This window comes from Pelecanus crispus, chromosome 1 (assembly GCF_030463565.1).
Source record: "Pelecanus crispus isolate bPelCri1 chromosome 1, bPelCri1.pri, whole genome shotgun sequence".
Classification (NCBI taxonomy): Eukaryota; Metazoa; Chordata; class Aves; order Pelecaniformes; family Pelecanidae; genus Pelecanus; species Pelecanus crispus.
This window is the reverse complement of record NC_134643.1, coordinates 134,400,230-134,416,933: the sequence shown is the minus strand read 5'-3', so window position 1 is coordinate 134,416,933 and position 16,704 is coordinate 134,400,230. Positions and strand designations below refer to the sequence as shown.

General features: G+C 38.6%; 1 protein-coding gene across 1 annotated transcript in view; it reads left to right on the top strand.

Moving 5' to 3' along the window:
- Positions 1 to 16,704, top strand: part of IL1RAPL1 (interleukin 1 receptor accessory protein like 1) — a 380,887-nt gene that overhangs the window by 340,392 nt on the left and 23,791 nt on the right. The window contains exons 7-8 of the mRNA XM_075714842.1: positions 11,630 to 11,762; positions 13,672 to 13,817. Coding sequence (XP_075570957.1) covers positions 11,630 to 11,762; positions 13,672 to 13,817 — 279 coding nt within the window. The remainder of the gene's footprint in view (positions 1 to 11,629; positions 11,763 to 13,671; positions 13,818 to 16,704) is intronic.

Below are 16,704 nucleotides of genomic sequence, written 5' to 3'. Positions count from 1 at the left end.
TTTTGTTAAAAAGCACATTGCTGAACTTCTATCAGAAGGCTATTTTTTCTTGTCTCCTAGTGATAATGAAGCTGATTACTGGTACTGTTTTATATGTGCATCCTGTTAGAACAGACAGATTAATTGCCTGCAAAGGACAGCCATATGATCTTGCTTTTTATTAATAGTATTGCTGTAGTTTAAAGTATTTCAGCTTTTTCATCATAAAATTAGGGCTGTTTTCAAGGACTATGACACTTGTATCTAGACTTTTGCCCTCCTTCTATTGAATGCTGTCGGTTACAGCATGCTGGGATAGTGGATCTTTGCTTTGATTCAGTCTGGATGGCTGTTTTACTCTTCCCTGCTTTTTGTGTTTGAAGGTTAAGGATGTCAAATTAACATTAAAAAAAACCTGTTTGTGAAAGAAGGAGAGTTTTTTAAAGCAGGGGAGGTTTCCCACTGATCTTAATTCAGATAATGCATGACTTAAAAATTAAGATAAGTATGCATTTAAACTCCACTGAGGGTGTACACTATACATTTAGGAAACTGTCTGGATATGTAATCATGAAATACTTAATGCTTAAGGCCATTCATTTTGGACTGTTGTATAAATAATACTCATTTTCATACGTCTACAATTATAACACTTTTTTAAAGGGATGCCATTTAGATGCCAAAGGACTGAAAGTAAACACTGTACTAAGCACTTAATAAAAATCCATCATTGTTTTATTACCCAGTAGTTTGTAACAGCATTTACAAATATCTGCATCAATAAAAATCAAAGCCCATAGCTGCAATGGTATTCTTTAGACCTGACAATAGGCTAGGTAGTGCAAGAGTTTCGCACAGTCTCTTCTTCTTCCCCAGACCTGGATTAAATCGCTAGCTCCAAGTCACAAGTGAAAAGAGGTTTTGCAGACTTACCCTGGTCCCTCGTGGACAGGTGTCCACATTAAAAAGCCATCACGCAGCTTGGGGTGACTGGCAGCCTCAGCTCTGGAGGGGTAGAGGACTGGGCGAGCAGTGGGGGTGCTGCTCAGGGTGGCACCCCACACCTCTGCAGAGAGCTGTACTGTCAGAGGCACCTGCCTGCCACCTCCCTCCTTGCACAGTTTGTATCATAAATATTGCATAATCAATATTTGTCTCTTCCTGTAACCAGCAGCTGTCATGCCTTATATTTCTATTGTCACTCAAATTCTGCTTTTAAGTCCTTGCTGCGAGACCTGCAAAAACTGTTAAAAACTACAAACAACATTGTAAAAAAAAATTCTGCATTCCTGGAGCTTGAATGGAACAAAGTGAAATTTTCCCTCACTTTCTTCTGCTTTTAAGAAATGTCACAACTCCCGTGCCTGTCAGAGCATTTAGAAAATTAAACCAAAAATTACAGTATTGGTGGGCGTGCAGCAGGAGGAGGGCAAGCTGTGTAAATTTATCAGGAAATTCACAATTATGCTAGTAACAAGGATTGATATCCTGCTTGCTGACCTCAGGTATTTGATACAGAAGCCCTAAATGTCTGAGGAGTTTTGCTGGCAGGACCCTGTACAGGTCAACTATGGAATTTACAACCAAAGGAGGATGAAGGCGGACTAGAGAAGAGAGGCCCGCGTGGCTGCTGCAAGAGGATAAATCATTTAAGCCTTGCTGTTGTCCAGGTTTTCCAGTACTCAGGAGCATCTCCTCTTGACAAAGGAGCAAGAAGCCAAAATAATTTGATGATTAGTTCTTCTTGAGAAGGAAGTTGTTTTGGGAGAATCACATTTTATGATGCCCAGAACCGCACCTACTTCAAACACAGACGGGCACATCAGGCTCTGCTTCTTCCTGGCCTCCAGCCCAGCCAGGCTGTTCTCCTGTTAAAGAGTGAGCCAATGTAAAGTCAGCCTTCAAGCAGGTGTAATTTAGGAGTACAAGAACAACTCTTCCACTCTTTCACATGCCATGCAAGAACAGCTACTATCTGTGGAGGGGGATGCAGGTCACAGGTCTTCACCCATTCCAAAAATCAGAGTGAGAGAAGGCAGTTTTTGGGAGCTGGGGACAATGCACAGACCCTACTGTAGGGCAGAAGCTCTCATGTATCCACTTGTACACCTGCAGGTCAGAAAGCAGGGTATAGAATCAAGAATTCAAGCTTGCCCCCATTTCTATACATTTTTTTTCCTTTAAACTCAGGTAGAACATATGCAGTGCTAGCTGGATTCTCTTTATTCCATTGGTGGTATCTGTGCAGCTGCCCTCACTAAGTGTTGTCTATTAATATGCAGTTACATAGAGGTATATACTGAAAAAAGCCTGTCTGCCTTTCGTGTTTAAAGGATGCTGATCAATTGCAGCAGATTCCGGCATGTGTATGGTCCAAGAATATAGCATATTTGTCATGGACAAAAACCCAAGTTTCTCTATTTGTATCTTTGTGAATGAGAGGGTTTTGTTTTCATGGATTTTGTTTCAGGAGCTTCTCTGGAAAGTAGGGGACTAGCTCACACATCCAAGAGAAATAGAAAGACTACATGGTGTAATGACTGCGGTATAAAAACAGAAAACCTAGTGCTGTTAGAAAAGGCATGCATTCAATTTTTTATGCAATAGAAATATGTGTTAGGGCTTTTTAATTATATAAACAGATATTACTCCATGTGATACTTATTTAAATGGCAAATGTCAGCTATTTCTGAGGATATACTAAGAATTAGTATTTTCTCTGTCTATTACAATATCTTCATGACATAAGGTGGGGACAGCACGATTTAAAGCAGAAGCACATCTAAACTATGCATATGTCATTCTTTTTCATTCTTTTGTTTACATGGAAAAACCCAGTATGAATAAGGATGAAATACGTTCCTAACCTCAGAGGTTTTATTGCAGTAAAAGGGAAAGCTGTTGTTGACTTTTCTTATCTGTTTTATTAGTAATCAACAAGTTCAGTTCATCAGGGCTCCAATTTTCAGTGGTGCTTAATGGCGTTCCTGGTGAATATTTAAATAGAAAAGTAGTTTCACATTGTTTTGAACCAAACTGAAATATTTTGATTCATGTAATAGATGTGTTTTATTTCAATTGTATTTACCCTGTTGTGCCACATTGCTTCATGGGAATTGTAGTTTTCCCCCTCCATGTGCTTGCCAAACTAGCCTCGGTCTTTTCCAAATGACATTTTCCATCATATGGTGTGATCTGACAGAACTCGTTAGTTCATGAAAATCTTACAATTGCTAATGTTTCCAGTGTGTGATGAACAGTAAAGTTCACCAGAGGAAGGTATAGTGTTTAATTATTTATCATTTGTTATTTGGAGTCGCAACTCCCTTAATACCCACCCAGCAGTTGTAGGTGACACTGTGCCTGCCACTTCCCAAAAGCTCTACTTCTATAAAAAATCTTCCATACGCATCCCATCTTTACAGTATTTTTCAGAATACTTCCTTGCCCAAATAATTCCCTGCAAGGCTTGCTCATGAAGATAGAGCAAAGGGAAGAAAAGAGCAGTCCAGCTGACCAATGGAAAATAAGACCACAACTTATTATTTAATATATATGTGTGGCTTCAAAGCTGGGAATTTGCTATGTGTACTCAAATTATCTAGTGATTGCACAAATGCTAAAATCCCTCTTTCCAAAGCAGTTAAAGAGCAGGTATTATGAAACATTATAGTAAAACACAGTTTCTAATGCCATTCGTTAAGTCCTATGTCTGAAGAAATCAACTGGCTGAACAGTCAGGGGCTGAAATAACTGCAAGAGGTTGAATAGCCAATAATTTGTATGTAAACTGAATTGCCAAATCTGTTCCTTAAGATTGTTGATATTTTCATTTAAGTGTGATCTGACACAGGAAGTTGTTTGCTACAGGTCCTCAGAGTTAACCTCTTTTGGAAAAAAGTGCTTTATTTATCATTATCTAGAATCCCGAACATAGTCTGCGTTTCTTGTACACAAAGCGTTGTGTGGTGCACCTGAGAGGGAGGCTGGGAGAAGGTACTGGAGCTGCAGCTGGTTGCCATGATTTATGTGCTGTGTTTTTTGACGTGGACTAGCACCCACAAGAGACCAAAGCAAACCCACTATATTCTGTTCAGAAAGAACAAGAAAACAGGATTTATAACAAAACCTCCATGGCAAGAGATTTGAATGTTTTCATCTGTTGGGCCAACACTCCTCAGGTTAAAAAAAAAAAAAAAATAAAAGGTCAGTTATTTCTACCGCTTGCACAGGTAAAAGAAAGCAAAGTGAAAAGGGAGCTGTGCTATTGCAAGCGTGCTATATTAGAAAATTATTGTCATCATAGGCATGGGTGAACTGGATTTATCATTACATTCAAGTAGCTCCTTAGCAAAGCAAGTCTAGCGACAGCTGCATTCTGAGGAGCTGCCTAAGTCCCACTTTCAATCTGCTGCTGCTTTGCTTCTGGGTTTTGTATGGGAATGACAAAAATGTTGCAAGAGCTGTAATGGCTTGAAACTGTCTTCCTTAACTAATAGAGAAATTATTCCAGCTTTGTAGTTTCTTGGGGCCCAGATCCATCTACAGAACTCCAGGAGGTTACAGTCCCTAATATATCTCTTATCAATAAATATTCTTTACCAGAGAGACACGCATTGAATTTTTTTTTTTTTTTTTTTCCCTAATCTAACCTCCCTGAAATGTGAAAAGATAAACAGGAAACCCCTCTTGCTTTTCTAAGAGTTTCCCAAAACGTGACCCAGATGAGGACTTCACAAAGCTAGAGCTGCAAGAGGCCATTCTGGTGATCAGAGACTGCTGAGGGGCAGTGGCATCCCTCGGTGCGTGACCTACCTGCCTCGCTTTTGAGGCACAGAGACCATAAGAAGTATGGTCTCCCATACGGGACTCCTTTATGCAAAGGGAACTTCAGGCTGCTAGCTAAGCTTGTTTTCTTACCCTGTAGCATCATTAAAATGCAAAAGCCAGAGCACCTTAGTCAAAGGCAGTATGGTCGAAAAATCCAGAAACAAAACACTGAACAATATTAAGCTATGCATGGTGCAGACAGATTTAAAGCTCCCAAGTCTTAAGTCTGTAAGAGCTAAAAACATGTGAAGGTTGACATTTAGAGCCACTCCTCTTTTTTTGTTGTTTTTCCATTGGATATTTTCTTGTGACTTATATCTAAAAACAGCTAAGCTTTTAAAAGATAAATTATTTTTTGATCTGACAGAGAGGGCATAGGAAAAAAGTGTCTGAGAAATGCATTGGTCTAAAAAAACCATGAGAAAATATGAGCTTCTGGAGTAAAAGTTAAGTTAAGCTTGTGAAACAATTGCAGTGACTTTCCTTTTCTTTAGCAACTCTTGCTTTATACTTTGATAGTTGTCTTCCACTCCAGCCTCTACTTCTGAAGAGGAAGGAATGAAAAATACTTTCTGAACAACTAATTTACCAGCCTGACATTACCATCTATCAAGAGGAGAGGCCTGCTGTTAGGAAAATCGAGATTATTGGTTCAGGGGGTTTGTTACCTCTCGTGAAATGAAGGTTAGTTTAACAGTATATGTACCTGAGAGATGTTCTGGGCATTTTGAGCCCAAAGTCCCATACATCACTTCTTTTTCTGCAGTTTGCTGTGGTGGTTGCTGTCTTCATTGACTCTGCCTCTGACAGTCCTGCTGCTAAAGAGCCCGTTCAAAGCAGAAAGGATTTGGGTTTCTTTTCCTTCACAATCTATGAAGCAGTTCACTGAAATTTTTTAATACTCTTAGGTTAATCTTAGATCTTACCATGTATGTTTCAGTATAGTACCTTATTAAGTGTTGCGGATTCAAATATCTGACAGATGATGGCAGGTAACATGTAAGTGGCAACATACAGACACCTCCATTAAGTGTCTCACTGTTGAACTGTAATTCAGCAGCTGGAAGCCTTGTAGGCTTTTCATGTGGCTGTAAACGCCTATGTGTGGGCAAATCAGTTTAGCCCTATGCTGAAGACGGCTAGCTTCTAAGTAAAAGAAAAAACAACAAAGAAAAACCTAATGAGTAGGAAGTAGGATTTTTTCCCAAATTAAAAAAAAAACCAAAACAAACAAACAAAAAAAAAAAAAAACCAGAAATTAAAGGAAGTGATTTTTAGCCTCTCCTATAAATAGTGGTATCTACAAATTCAGCGAAAGTTCAAAAGCTACAATCTCTCTCTGATCTTGCTGCAAACCTTCAGCTGATAAGGTTTTTTTGTGGTTGTGTGTACTCTAAATTTACACATTTATGGCTTGAAGAGCTTATTCAATATGTAATTCAGTCCCATGCAATCAACATTCCACTCCACAGCATAGCAAAATACGGACAGTTCTATTAATGAAGAGATATAGCTCTGTAATCACATTCAGCCACTTTGTATGATACTTGCATGGTAATATTTAGTGGAATGATAATACCCAGCCCTTTCAAACCTACATCCACTGAATTCAAAGTAGAAAGAATTTGCACGTTGTGTCTTCACAATTGTATGCAAGACCTGATGCCTTATCAAAGACTTCACAACATCAACTTAGTGACAAGAGTAGAATTTAGCAGTTCCCAGCTTGAAGTTATATTTCAGGAAACAACATTATTTATTTTTTATTGGCCTAACCTGCTATATGAAACATACAGAAAGACAGTTGTGATTTGGTAAGAGAGTACAAGGTATCAAGATGTGAAAATATGCATGTAAATTGGAGAGCAGTGTAGCAGTAGGTGATGCTTTGTGCATGCAAGGAAGGAATCAAGAGGAATCTCTGGAGTTCATCCTACACTAAGGGAAGACTAACAGATCCCTAGAATATGATCATGTGATCAAGGTTCATGAAAACTATATGGTACCTTATTTTTCTTTTTTTTTTTTCTTTTTTGTTTTCCTTTAATCATGTTTACAAGAACCCTTTCAAGAACTGTCTTAGGACATGAGCCTTCTCTGAAAACATGAGCACTTCCACTCTCTTGGCCCTCCATATCACTAGATGCTGATCATGGTTCTCAAAACACTTCCCTTCCATAATACATCTTTGAGGATTCTTCTAAAAAGAGGTTGCAGAAGATGTCTGATAATTGTCATTGCTTCCAACAAAAATGGTTGTCTTTCACTGATGAATCTGTCAAATCAAAGGCTAGAACAGGTGACATCACAGTGTATGTTAACTTATATGACTAATGGTGCAAGTGTAATTTATACTGCCCAACAAGATGACATTTCACTAACCACAAACACTCACTATTTGCTAACTACAACTAGCAGGTTCTTAGCAGGCTGATGTTTTTAATTAGAACTAATACACTAGGAATTTACTTTTTTTTTTTTTTTTTTTAATGTTTAGAAGTTAGACAGTGCCCTCTCCTGGTCATAGGCTCCCATAGCAGTAGTTTACAAAGTGCCCCAAAGGTTGCCAATTAGAGAAAATGGACACAAAAACAGTGGGGTTGCTCTGCTGAAGGGATTTGCTGGTTTCAAGGAAGCACACTTTCTTGTGGTCTCTCCTTGCATTCTGCTCTACTTGAAAGCATACTGTGTAACAAAAATTGTTCTCAGTTTAGATGGAAAAGAGCTTTTGATTAATTTAGCTTGAACCCAGTTGGCTAGAGTTGACAGTGCAACTTTATCACAGCAAGCAACAGGAACATGTAGTGCTATATATTCCAGTTTTTACAAAAATCCGCTCAATATATTAAAAGCATATTCATCTTCAGAAATAAGGGTGATGGAGAAATATGCAGTTGAAGCTTAATTTTTAGGTGTTCTCTTACATGTCTTTATTGCATTATTTCACAGTGAAAATGACAATCATACTAAGAAGTCAAAAGTGTCATTTTTCATCCTTTCTTGAGGGTGTTCTGGGCTTGGTTTCTTTTTTGGAAAGGGTGTTAGTAAAAACCCCAACACTATCAGTCTCACTTAATAATTCTAATCTCATGCCTTTGGACTTTTCAAGGATCCATTAAAAAAAACAGTTTACCCAGGGCCTAAATTGAGACAGAACATTCTCAAGAATTCACATCTCACAGCAAAGGGGACACAGAGAGAGAGATGGTTTTCTGTAGTGGTTAATTTAAAACATGTGTTTAAATTCCTTCAAAGATAGACTAAAAAACTGTAATAATCCAACATTTACAGGAAAATTTAAATTAATGGCATAGAAAGCATTACATAGCCATTCATCAAACTTCTGCAGTTTTTCAATCACTTCTATAGTTTTTCTCAGCACAGAAAACACACGGAGAGATTTAGGATTTAGCGTTAACTGTGAATGATATCTATTAATTGGCTGAGGGGTTGTTTTATACATCAGCTTAGACATGAAGCAAAGCTGCTTTTTCATTATTTACTTAAATTTTGCATGCTTTCTAAAAATATTCACCCTTAAAAACAGACTATCATGCAGAGCAGCCACTCTGTGCCAAACTCAGTATCCTCTGACCGCTCACTTCAAAGGTGCACCTCTAGGGAAAAATGCAGCCCTCCCTACAGCATACACTCACTCACATGAGAGCAGCTGTGGAGCAGAGATCAAGAAGAGCTCCCAAAATACTCTGTCCACTCATAATATTGCCCTTCAGTCAGTGTTTGCCCATTACTTATATGTGCCTGCAGCTGTGAGCATCTCTGCTCCACCAAGTGAGCTCCACTGCCCTCTGCAAAGACCTGTAAGCTCTAGAGTAACAGACATCCTCATTAATGGTCACAGCTGGTCATTAGCTGGTCACTAAATCTTCCTTGATGACTTGCTAATGAACTTCCCACTGGCTTATTGTGAAGATTGGTCAAGGTAGACAATATAGGTAATTTATAGCTGAACACCCAGTATGCTAATGGCCTTTGCTCAGTGGCTGTAATCAACACAGTACTACTAAGAGGCATTACATCCTTCCTAATTTATTTCTATGTGTAAATATTTCATGTTGAATGGAAACTTTGGATTCTGTGTTTAAAAATATGTTTACATGTTGTATTTAAGGGGAAAATTCCTTTAAGAATGTAATGAGGAAAAAAGCCTTAATCTTACGAACTCTTATTTTCCAACATTTTTTGCCCTTAACAAAATAAGTTTATTTTTAAAAAGCAAACCTATGTGTGTTAATAGTCACCTGTAAAAGGCTTAAAGGCCTGCACAGTGCAAAAATCAGCTCTCAGTTGGGTGCCTGTTAGCTGCAGGAGCCTGGAGAGCTTTGATGGTTCAGCACCTGTGGTGCCTAATCTCTGTGAATCATGGATAAGTTGGCCAGAAGCTACAGTCCCTCCAGCTGTGATCTTGCCAGCTCTTAAAAGCTAAAAGGTTTCAACCAGGCCTTGACTTGGTGGGAAAGCTCCAGAAAAAGCCCAGGAAGTGGCAGTGATGCATTAGGTAGCACTCTTTCCTCTAAGACTGGTAGATAATGCCATAGAGGTTATCCAATTATCACAGGAGCCTGCTTTTGCTTTAGATGTGCACCTTCTCCTGTTTTGAGACTGATCAGAGTTCCCCAATGCTGTGGTTACTAGACATTTTGCAGCCCTGGACATGTGCTAGGACTGGATGACTGTGGCCAAGATATTCATAATCCTTTAAGGTTTTGTATTTTCCCTTTCACATGTTCAGGTATCATAATTATGATGCAAAACAACAACAAAAAGTTAGTTTATATCTGCTATGAAACTGCTATAAGAAACTGGGTTTGCAGCTGCTAAAATGTCCTGGGCACAATCAGGAAGTTTATCATGTTCCGTTACAGGTTTTCATGTACTTCACCCACATGAAGTCAGTGCCCCAATGCTCATCTCATTCCCCACAAAGGGCTTCAAGATTGCAAAAATCTTTCTCTCCAGTGCTTCCAAATGGAACTTCGTGAGCTGTGTAGAGATTGAGGAGGTGGGTTTCCAGGGAGGTTTCCTGACCATTGCTCCCTGGGGTGTGGAAACAAGAGCTGTGGTTGTCTTTAGAAAGAGAGTTTTTGCTTTCTTGCTGAAGATCTTCAGCTTACATTAAGTAACTTTGCTCTGAATGAAATGATATTATCAAAATGTTTCATTAGTCAGAGATTTGATTTCATACCTTTTGATTATGAATGAGACCCTGCTCTCCATCCTCATTTCAAGTTCTGGGATACTCCTGTCTCCTTAGCAGGCATTGCTGGCAAAGGGCATGGCAGCAACCAAAAGTTCATGTAATGACTAAAAGCAGCTCGGTTCCTAAACAGCTTGTGAAAGCAGCATAGATGGTACTTGCCTTGATGTTGCATATTTTGATTACAAACATTTGATTCTGCACCTTTTATGGCATGGACATGAGAGTTCAAGCCAGGCAGAGGAGTCAGATGCTTTACAGAAAACCACAAATCATTTCAGATAAATAAGACATTTATTTAATAATTAATCTTCTTGTTATACAGTATCCTGCATTTGTTGCCATACTAAAAAGTAAATAAGATGTTCAAATATTAATGTTTGAGAAGGAGCAGGTCCTGACCCAAAGCAGTGTATTTTTAAGGAATTCATTGAACCCAGATGGACTTCTCATGGCATCTCGGTACAGAATGAACTAGTGTTAACAATGCATCTTTCTTTTTTCCAGGAGCTGTGGTCAGTCAGCTTTAAAATCCTAAGATCAAAAATTGAAAGTGTAAATAAAATATGAGTTTGGTCTCAGCAGTAATATAAATTCCGTGAAAATACTCCCCTCAGGGGGGTGGAAAAACATTCCTTAAGTCACAACACTTCTTTAAATCAGTGTGTAATTATCCACTAAAGAAATGCACATAGCAGTTTAGAAGAATTGGCGCATGTTGAGACAAACATCTTTACAGTAGTGAACGGGAGATCTTTAACTATGTGGCTGTCCACAGTATGGCTAATTTTATCCGATCTTACCAACACACAAAATACGTGCGAAGTACTGTTTCGACCCCTGTATGTGCTGTAGCTGAAACCCCAAAGCCAAGTAGTACTAACACAATGCAAGACTACACAATGAAAATAAACCAAAGTGAAGGCATATTACATTTTTTAATTTTTGTTATAACAATTAAATAAGTAATGTTGCACATATATAGAATTTCTGCTCCTTGCTGCATGTACCTAATGGTTATTCCCATTCATACAGTGAGACATGTCCCACAAAGTACAGAATGAGTTCACATCTTCTTTTTTCAGTTTCAGTGTTTAATACTTTCCAGCAAAGATAACTTAACAATGAGCATACATCCTTCTGCTGGCTGTCCCTTGGAAATGGTACCCTACAGGAATCTACCAGCCTCTTTGCAGAAACCATTGCAAAGCTGAACTAGCACAGATGTGATTGCATGTCTATTTTACCTAACCTTTATCTATTTTCAGTGAAAACATGGAAATCTTTGGTTAAGTTAGCTGGTTTTGAAAAAACAGTCTTTCATTTCCTTACCAAACATAGAAAACTTGGTAAAAGAATACAAAATTGAATCCTGTTCTTATGTAACATTTAATTTAGTTTTTATTGTATTTATTTTCAGAAAATACATTGAACAACAGTTGCAAGACAAGTAGATACTTTCAGACATCTTCAACAGCAGCTGGATATTGAGGGTCTCTACAAATATAAAGTTTTTTTAAATCAACAAAAGTGACTGATTCAAAAATGAAACTTTTTCTACAAATCTTGAAATAATATATTTTCTTATATTCTTCGTAACAGGCGGTTCTGCTAATCTAACCTGCCGAGCTTTCTTTGGATATAGTGGAGATGTCAGTCCTTTAATCTACTGGATGAAAGGGGAGAAGTTTATTGAAGATTTGGATGATAGTCGAGTTTGGGAAAGTGACATCAGGTAAAAGAAAAAGCATTTTGGTTTTCTGTCAATATCTTTTTTTGGTAGTTAATGTAATACTGGTTATCACAGGCTAACTCAGGAATACTTTGGGTCTAATCCCTGGTTTTGCAACATCCATTCTTTACCTTTTCAAGTCTACCAGTAGAGAACAGAAAAATGCACTCCTCGGCCACATCTGATGTTAGAGAGCTCCAAAAGCAGAATAGCTGCCCAAGAAGTACTGTAGTGTAACTGACTGGAATTTGCATAGTGACTTTTTCAAACTCTGGCAATCTACAGTAAGAACCATTAAGACAGTTACCAAGATGAAATAACGAAAAATAAATACATTCAAGGAGAACAGCTCAAAAGAAGTCTTTTAAAACATGGAGCCTTAAATAAATGCTGAAGTCTAGCTTCTCTTTTGGAATGTTTTGATCTCTTTTCTTCAAGTTAAAAATTTAGTTTCCTGGGATGTGAGAGCCAAGCATCCTGTTATGTGGGCTGCTTATATCTGCTGAAAATCTTGTTTTAGAGAGGATCTGGCAACTCGTGGCATGTACTTTTACTGCTCCTAAAAGTGCTGCCTCATTTGGAAATTAAGAAAAAAGTGGGTTTGTATTGTGAATTACATGCTTGACATAGCATATCAGCTCCTATCCAGTATGAAGTATCTACTTGGATCTGAAGAGATGCCTTTTTCATTTATAATTCTGTATGTGTGCATATTGCTATATATCATGGATAAACCCAGAAATGAAGGCAAATCTAAATGTGTGTTACAAAGGAAGCTAAATAATCACAGATTTGTTATCCACAGCAATTGTCTGTAATAGAACAAAATGAGCTTATTTACACTTCACCTCTTACATAGGAGTTTACTATCTCATCAAAAGACATGAAGTCACACTCATTTTCAGCTTAACCTTGGACTTCTTCAGTGTGACCAAAGTAAGAGAGACGATTCCTTTACCAAAATCAAGAAGGCCACATAGACATTCAAGATCATCTTGGAAGCATATTTCACTACAGTGTACTTCAAGTTTATCCTATAAGAGACCAATACACTAAATAGTGCATGACAACCAGATCAGTTGTATTTTGCATCTAAAGCTTCTCCTAAGCCCTTCAGCCAGAGACTTGGCTTTCTGAAGGTTGATAAAAAGGTGACAAGAACCTCCTAACAACTTTTCTTGTTTTGTAGAGGGAGGTGCAGGAAGGCTGGTTTCCACTTCTTTTCTCAGGTGTGACATGAAGGAGCAGCCTAGAGCAGTTTGTGATTTGCTTTGCTGGGTTTCTAAAACCATGGATGGGCTTGCTAAGAGGAGAAGCAAGCAATGCAAAGACAGGTGCAGTCTTACACAGGAGGTTTTTTTTTATTATTTATTATCTGTATGAACAAGCATAGCTGGTATGCCAGTTATTTCTACAGATTTATAATACACAGTCAAATTTTATAATACATTCAAGAAATAACTTTTCAGACCCTGGCATGAACACAGTATTTCTGAGTGACATGTTGAAGACCCTCAGAAAGTGCACAAATAGTGTGTTTGGTCCAGACTCCTAGTGTGACACGGAACCCCAAAATAACTGTTTTCTTTTTCTCTCTTCTAACATTTCAAGATTTCACATACTTCACAGATCAGGGTCTACATCAGTGTGCAATAATATATTATCAGTATGTACATCATCCTGCTTAAAGAAGACAATTAACTGAAGCTCTCATTAACATTTACAAAGCCAAACCTCCTCATTAGAAGTGAGGAAGAAAAGGGCATGATATAATTTAATTAAGATTTCATCAAACCATAGCCAAATTTGAAGCCAGGGAGTTATGAATTGTAAGTAGCATTATCATGTCATGATTATTTAATGCTCTGCTATGATATAAGCAGCATAGCAGCGATGGTTGCTTCTTTCTCAGGGTTCTCAAGGAACATCTCGGGGAACAGGAGGTTTCCATCTCATTGATTCTTGACTCTGTGGAAGAGGCAGATCTGGGGAATTACTCGTGCTACGTCGAAAATGGAAATGGACGCCGACATGCCAGTATTCTTCTACATAAAAGGGGTAAATATGCAGTTTTTCTCCATGAAATGGTACAATATAGGGGCAGTCAGTTTGTAGAGCTTCCTTCTGATGCAAGCAGGAATTTTGGTTTCCTGAGATATTAACAGGCAAAGATCATTTTTCCCCAGGCATTTGTACAACTCTCAATATAAAACAGAAATGTTGTTGTTAACTATGGCTGTCACTGGGAAAAATAACAATAACACCTTTTAATTATATTTATATAAAAGATGCATTTCATAATTCGTGAACCTTAAAACTAATAAAGGCTCAACAGAGAAAAAAATAATAGGAAGTTACAGGTAATACAACTGTAGTAATTTTCTGTAAGAAATAAAATCAAATATTAGACAAGCCAAGAAAAATACATTCCACTTCTGTCAAAAATGCCACATAAACCCTGTGCCAGGGGAGTTCCAGCATAGCCTGACCGTGGACATTTTCCTTCTAACACATTTGTTTAACACCAACATTTCTGAAGTGAAGTGTCATGACAGAAACTTCTAAGGACCATTCTGCTTCTACTCACCACTCACATCCCGTGATTCCAGCCTGCCTAATGGCCACAACCATCCCCCACGGAGATAATTACAGAGAGGTGGAGAATCTCTTACAAAGCGAGGTTCCCAGATCCACTTTGTTCACTTTACCTCCCAAAGGGTGCTCCATATGCCTGGGCTTAACAGTCCCCACCCTCATGCAGCATCCTGCTGGTTTAAGAGAGCAAAGAATAATCAGGAGCAGTGCCTGTACTTCACTGTCATTACTGTGCTTTTTTCAGACTGTTTGTAAAGCTGAGCAAACCAGGCTCTTACTGTGCTGCTGAACTACTTGTGGCATCTCAATTTATATCAAAGCCGTGATATCTTCCCTAGTTTTAGTCTTGTAGTATGCAAAGTCTGTCTAAGTTTAAAAGAAAGCCATAAATCAAGACAGTGTGACTCATTTATTTAAAAGTATTTTTGTGTACTTTTAATTAATTGAACTAATTTGTACCATTTCTCAGAACTATTGTCATTGCTTCTTAAGAGATGCAGATGTAAATAATCAGATGTTCTGCTTAGCCTGGCATTTGCCATGTTTTCTTGAAGTTACTGAGATGGGAAATTAACTTATTACGTAATTGAACCTCAATAATTTACCTGCTAGTAGTCATATACTCCTAATTCAGAGACGTTTGAACCCAGAGCAAGAGCTTAACCCAACAAACACTGAAATCCAATGACTTGTTTTAAAAATGAGATTAGTGCATGGAACACTGAAAATAAAGAAATTTTAAGGCTTAAGTTACTTTAAACCAAATACTTAATTAACTGACATATATTAAGTCACATGCTGATGGTGAGTCCTTATTTTCCCTTCCATACAAGCAGTAGCTCCGAGACTGACAACACATAAGTCTTTTCTGTTCTGTGACCACCAGCTTTTTAATCTACCAGAGTGCATGCATGCATACATTTTGCAAGGGTCTACTTTCCTTGCTTCCTTTCTTGGAGAAATCAGTATGTCAAACACACCACAGTATGTGGCCTCATGATGGCACGCTTAAGAGGAAGTAACCTCAATATTTAATTGCCCTTATACAGAGCAAAAAGCTAAAAATAGCAAAAACTCCCCCAATTTTTTTTTTTTCCCCTCTTTAAGTAAGGTTGAATCTGAAATTGTGATTTGGAAACAAAATCTGTTGTGCCCTCGAAAAACAAAAGGGATCTGTTACAAGCCTTCTACATATTTTGCATGTTGACAACTGTTTCAGTGAAATAATAAATTAACCATGACAGATAAAAATTTGAGCTAGTCTCTCAGGTCTCCTAGGAAGAGGAGCTTTGCACTGCTTGCTTAGTCTCCTGTATCACCATGACAACATTTCATTTTAGGTTTCCTTGTTTAGATCCACATTTAGTCTCTGCTAGGAATGAGTTAGCTGCTTATTAATTTCTGGCTCACTTAGAACAATTGGGACCTAACAATTAGGTAAATTTGCTTCCTGAACACCGAAGCATTTGCGGAGAGATTAGTTTTGGCTGGGTTTCTAGTTAGTGATCTTTTTTTCCAGCAGTATAAACCAACAAAAATGCTGAATCTGGAATGTTCACTGGATACCTGAAAAAGAAATTATAATCCTTCTTAAACTTCATATGTGGTATATTATCACCAGGATCAGAAGGGACAGGAAAGCAGAAATCTCTGTTACTGAACAAAGAGTGTTCCTGGGAAAAGAGGTATTTAGGGCCAAATTCTGCAGTGGGAATTCAGGTACAAAATTTAAGCCTTTCAAATACCCTTGCAACTGTTACTTCGCCCTGCTCAATATATCCTCTGTAAACTTAAACTTCCAGGCAGAGCTTTTGGATATGCCTGCAATTACACAGGCCCTGAAAGGGCAAGAAGTTGAGTCTAAACCACCAGCAAAAAGCTGGATGCATCTTCCTCACTCCTCCCACTGGTCAGCCCAGCAGGGACACACACTCACCTCACAGGAAACACAAGCAGGGTCCCTCTGATGGTGGTCCCCACCAGAAGCCACTGCCTGGCACATTCAGCTGGGGAGAGGGGGCTTCTGCTCTTTCCCTGATGCGGCACTGGAACAGAAGCCTGGAGCCTCCCCTTTCCCGCGAGGAATTTCGGGAGGGGAGCAGAACACAGCTCCCCCAGACTCCAGCACCACTTGTGCAGGAAAAGAGAACTCAGTTTGGATATCCATCCATCACTGGCAGAAAGCTGGGGTCCCTGGCACCTCCCTCAAGCCCAGATCTCGGGGAGCTGAGCCCTGATTTTCTCCTGAGCTTCTTTTACTTTCTGACTGCCAGTGGAGAAAACCTATGATCCATGTTTTTGTGCAGCCAACTAACCATTTTTAGACTTTCCTCAGATGCTTGCGTAGGGG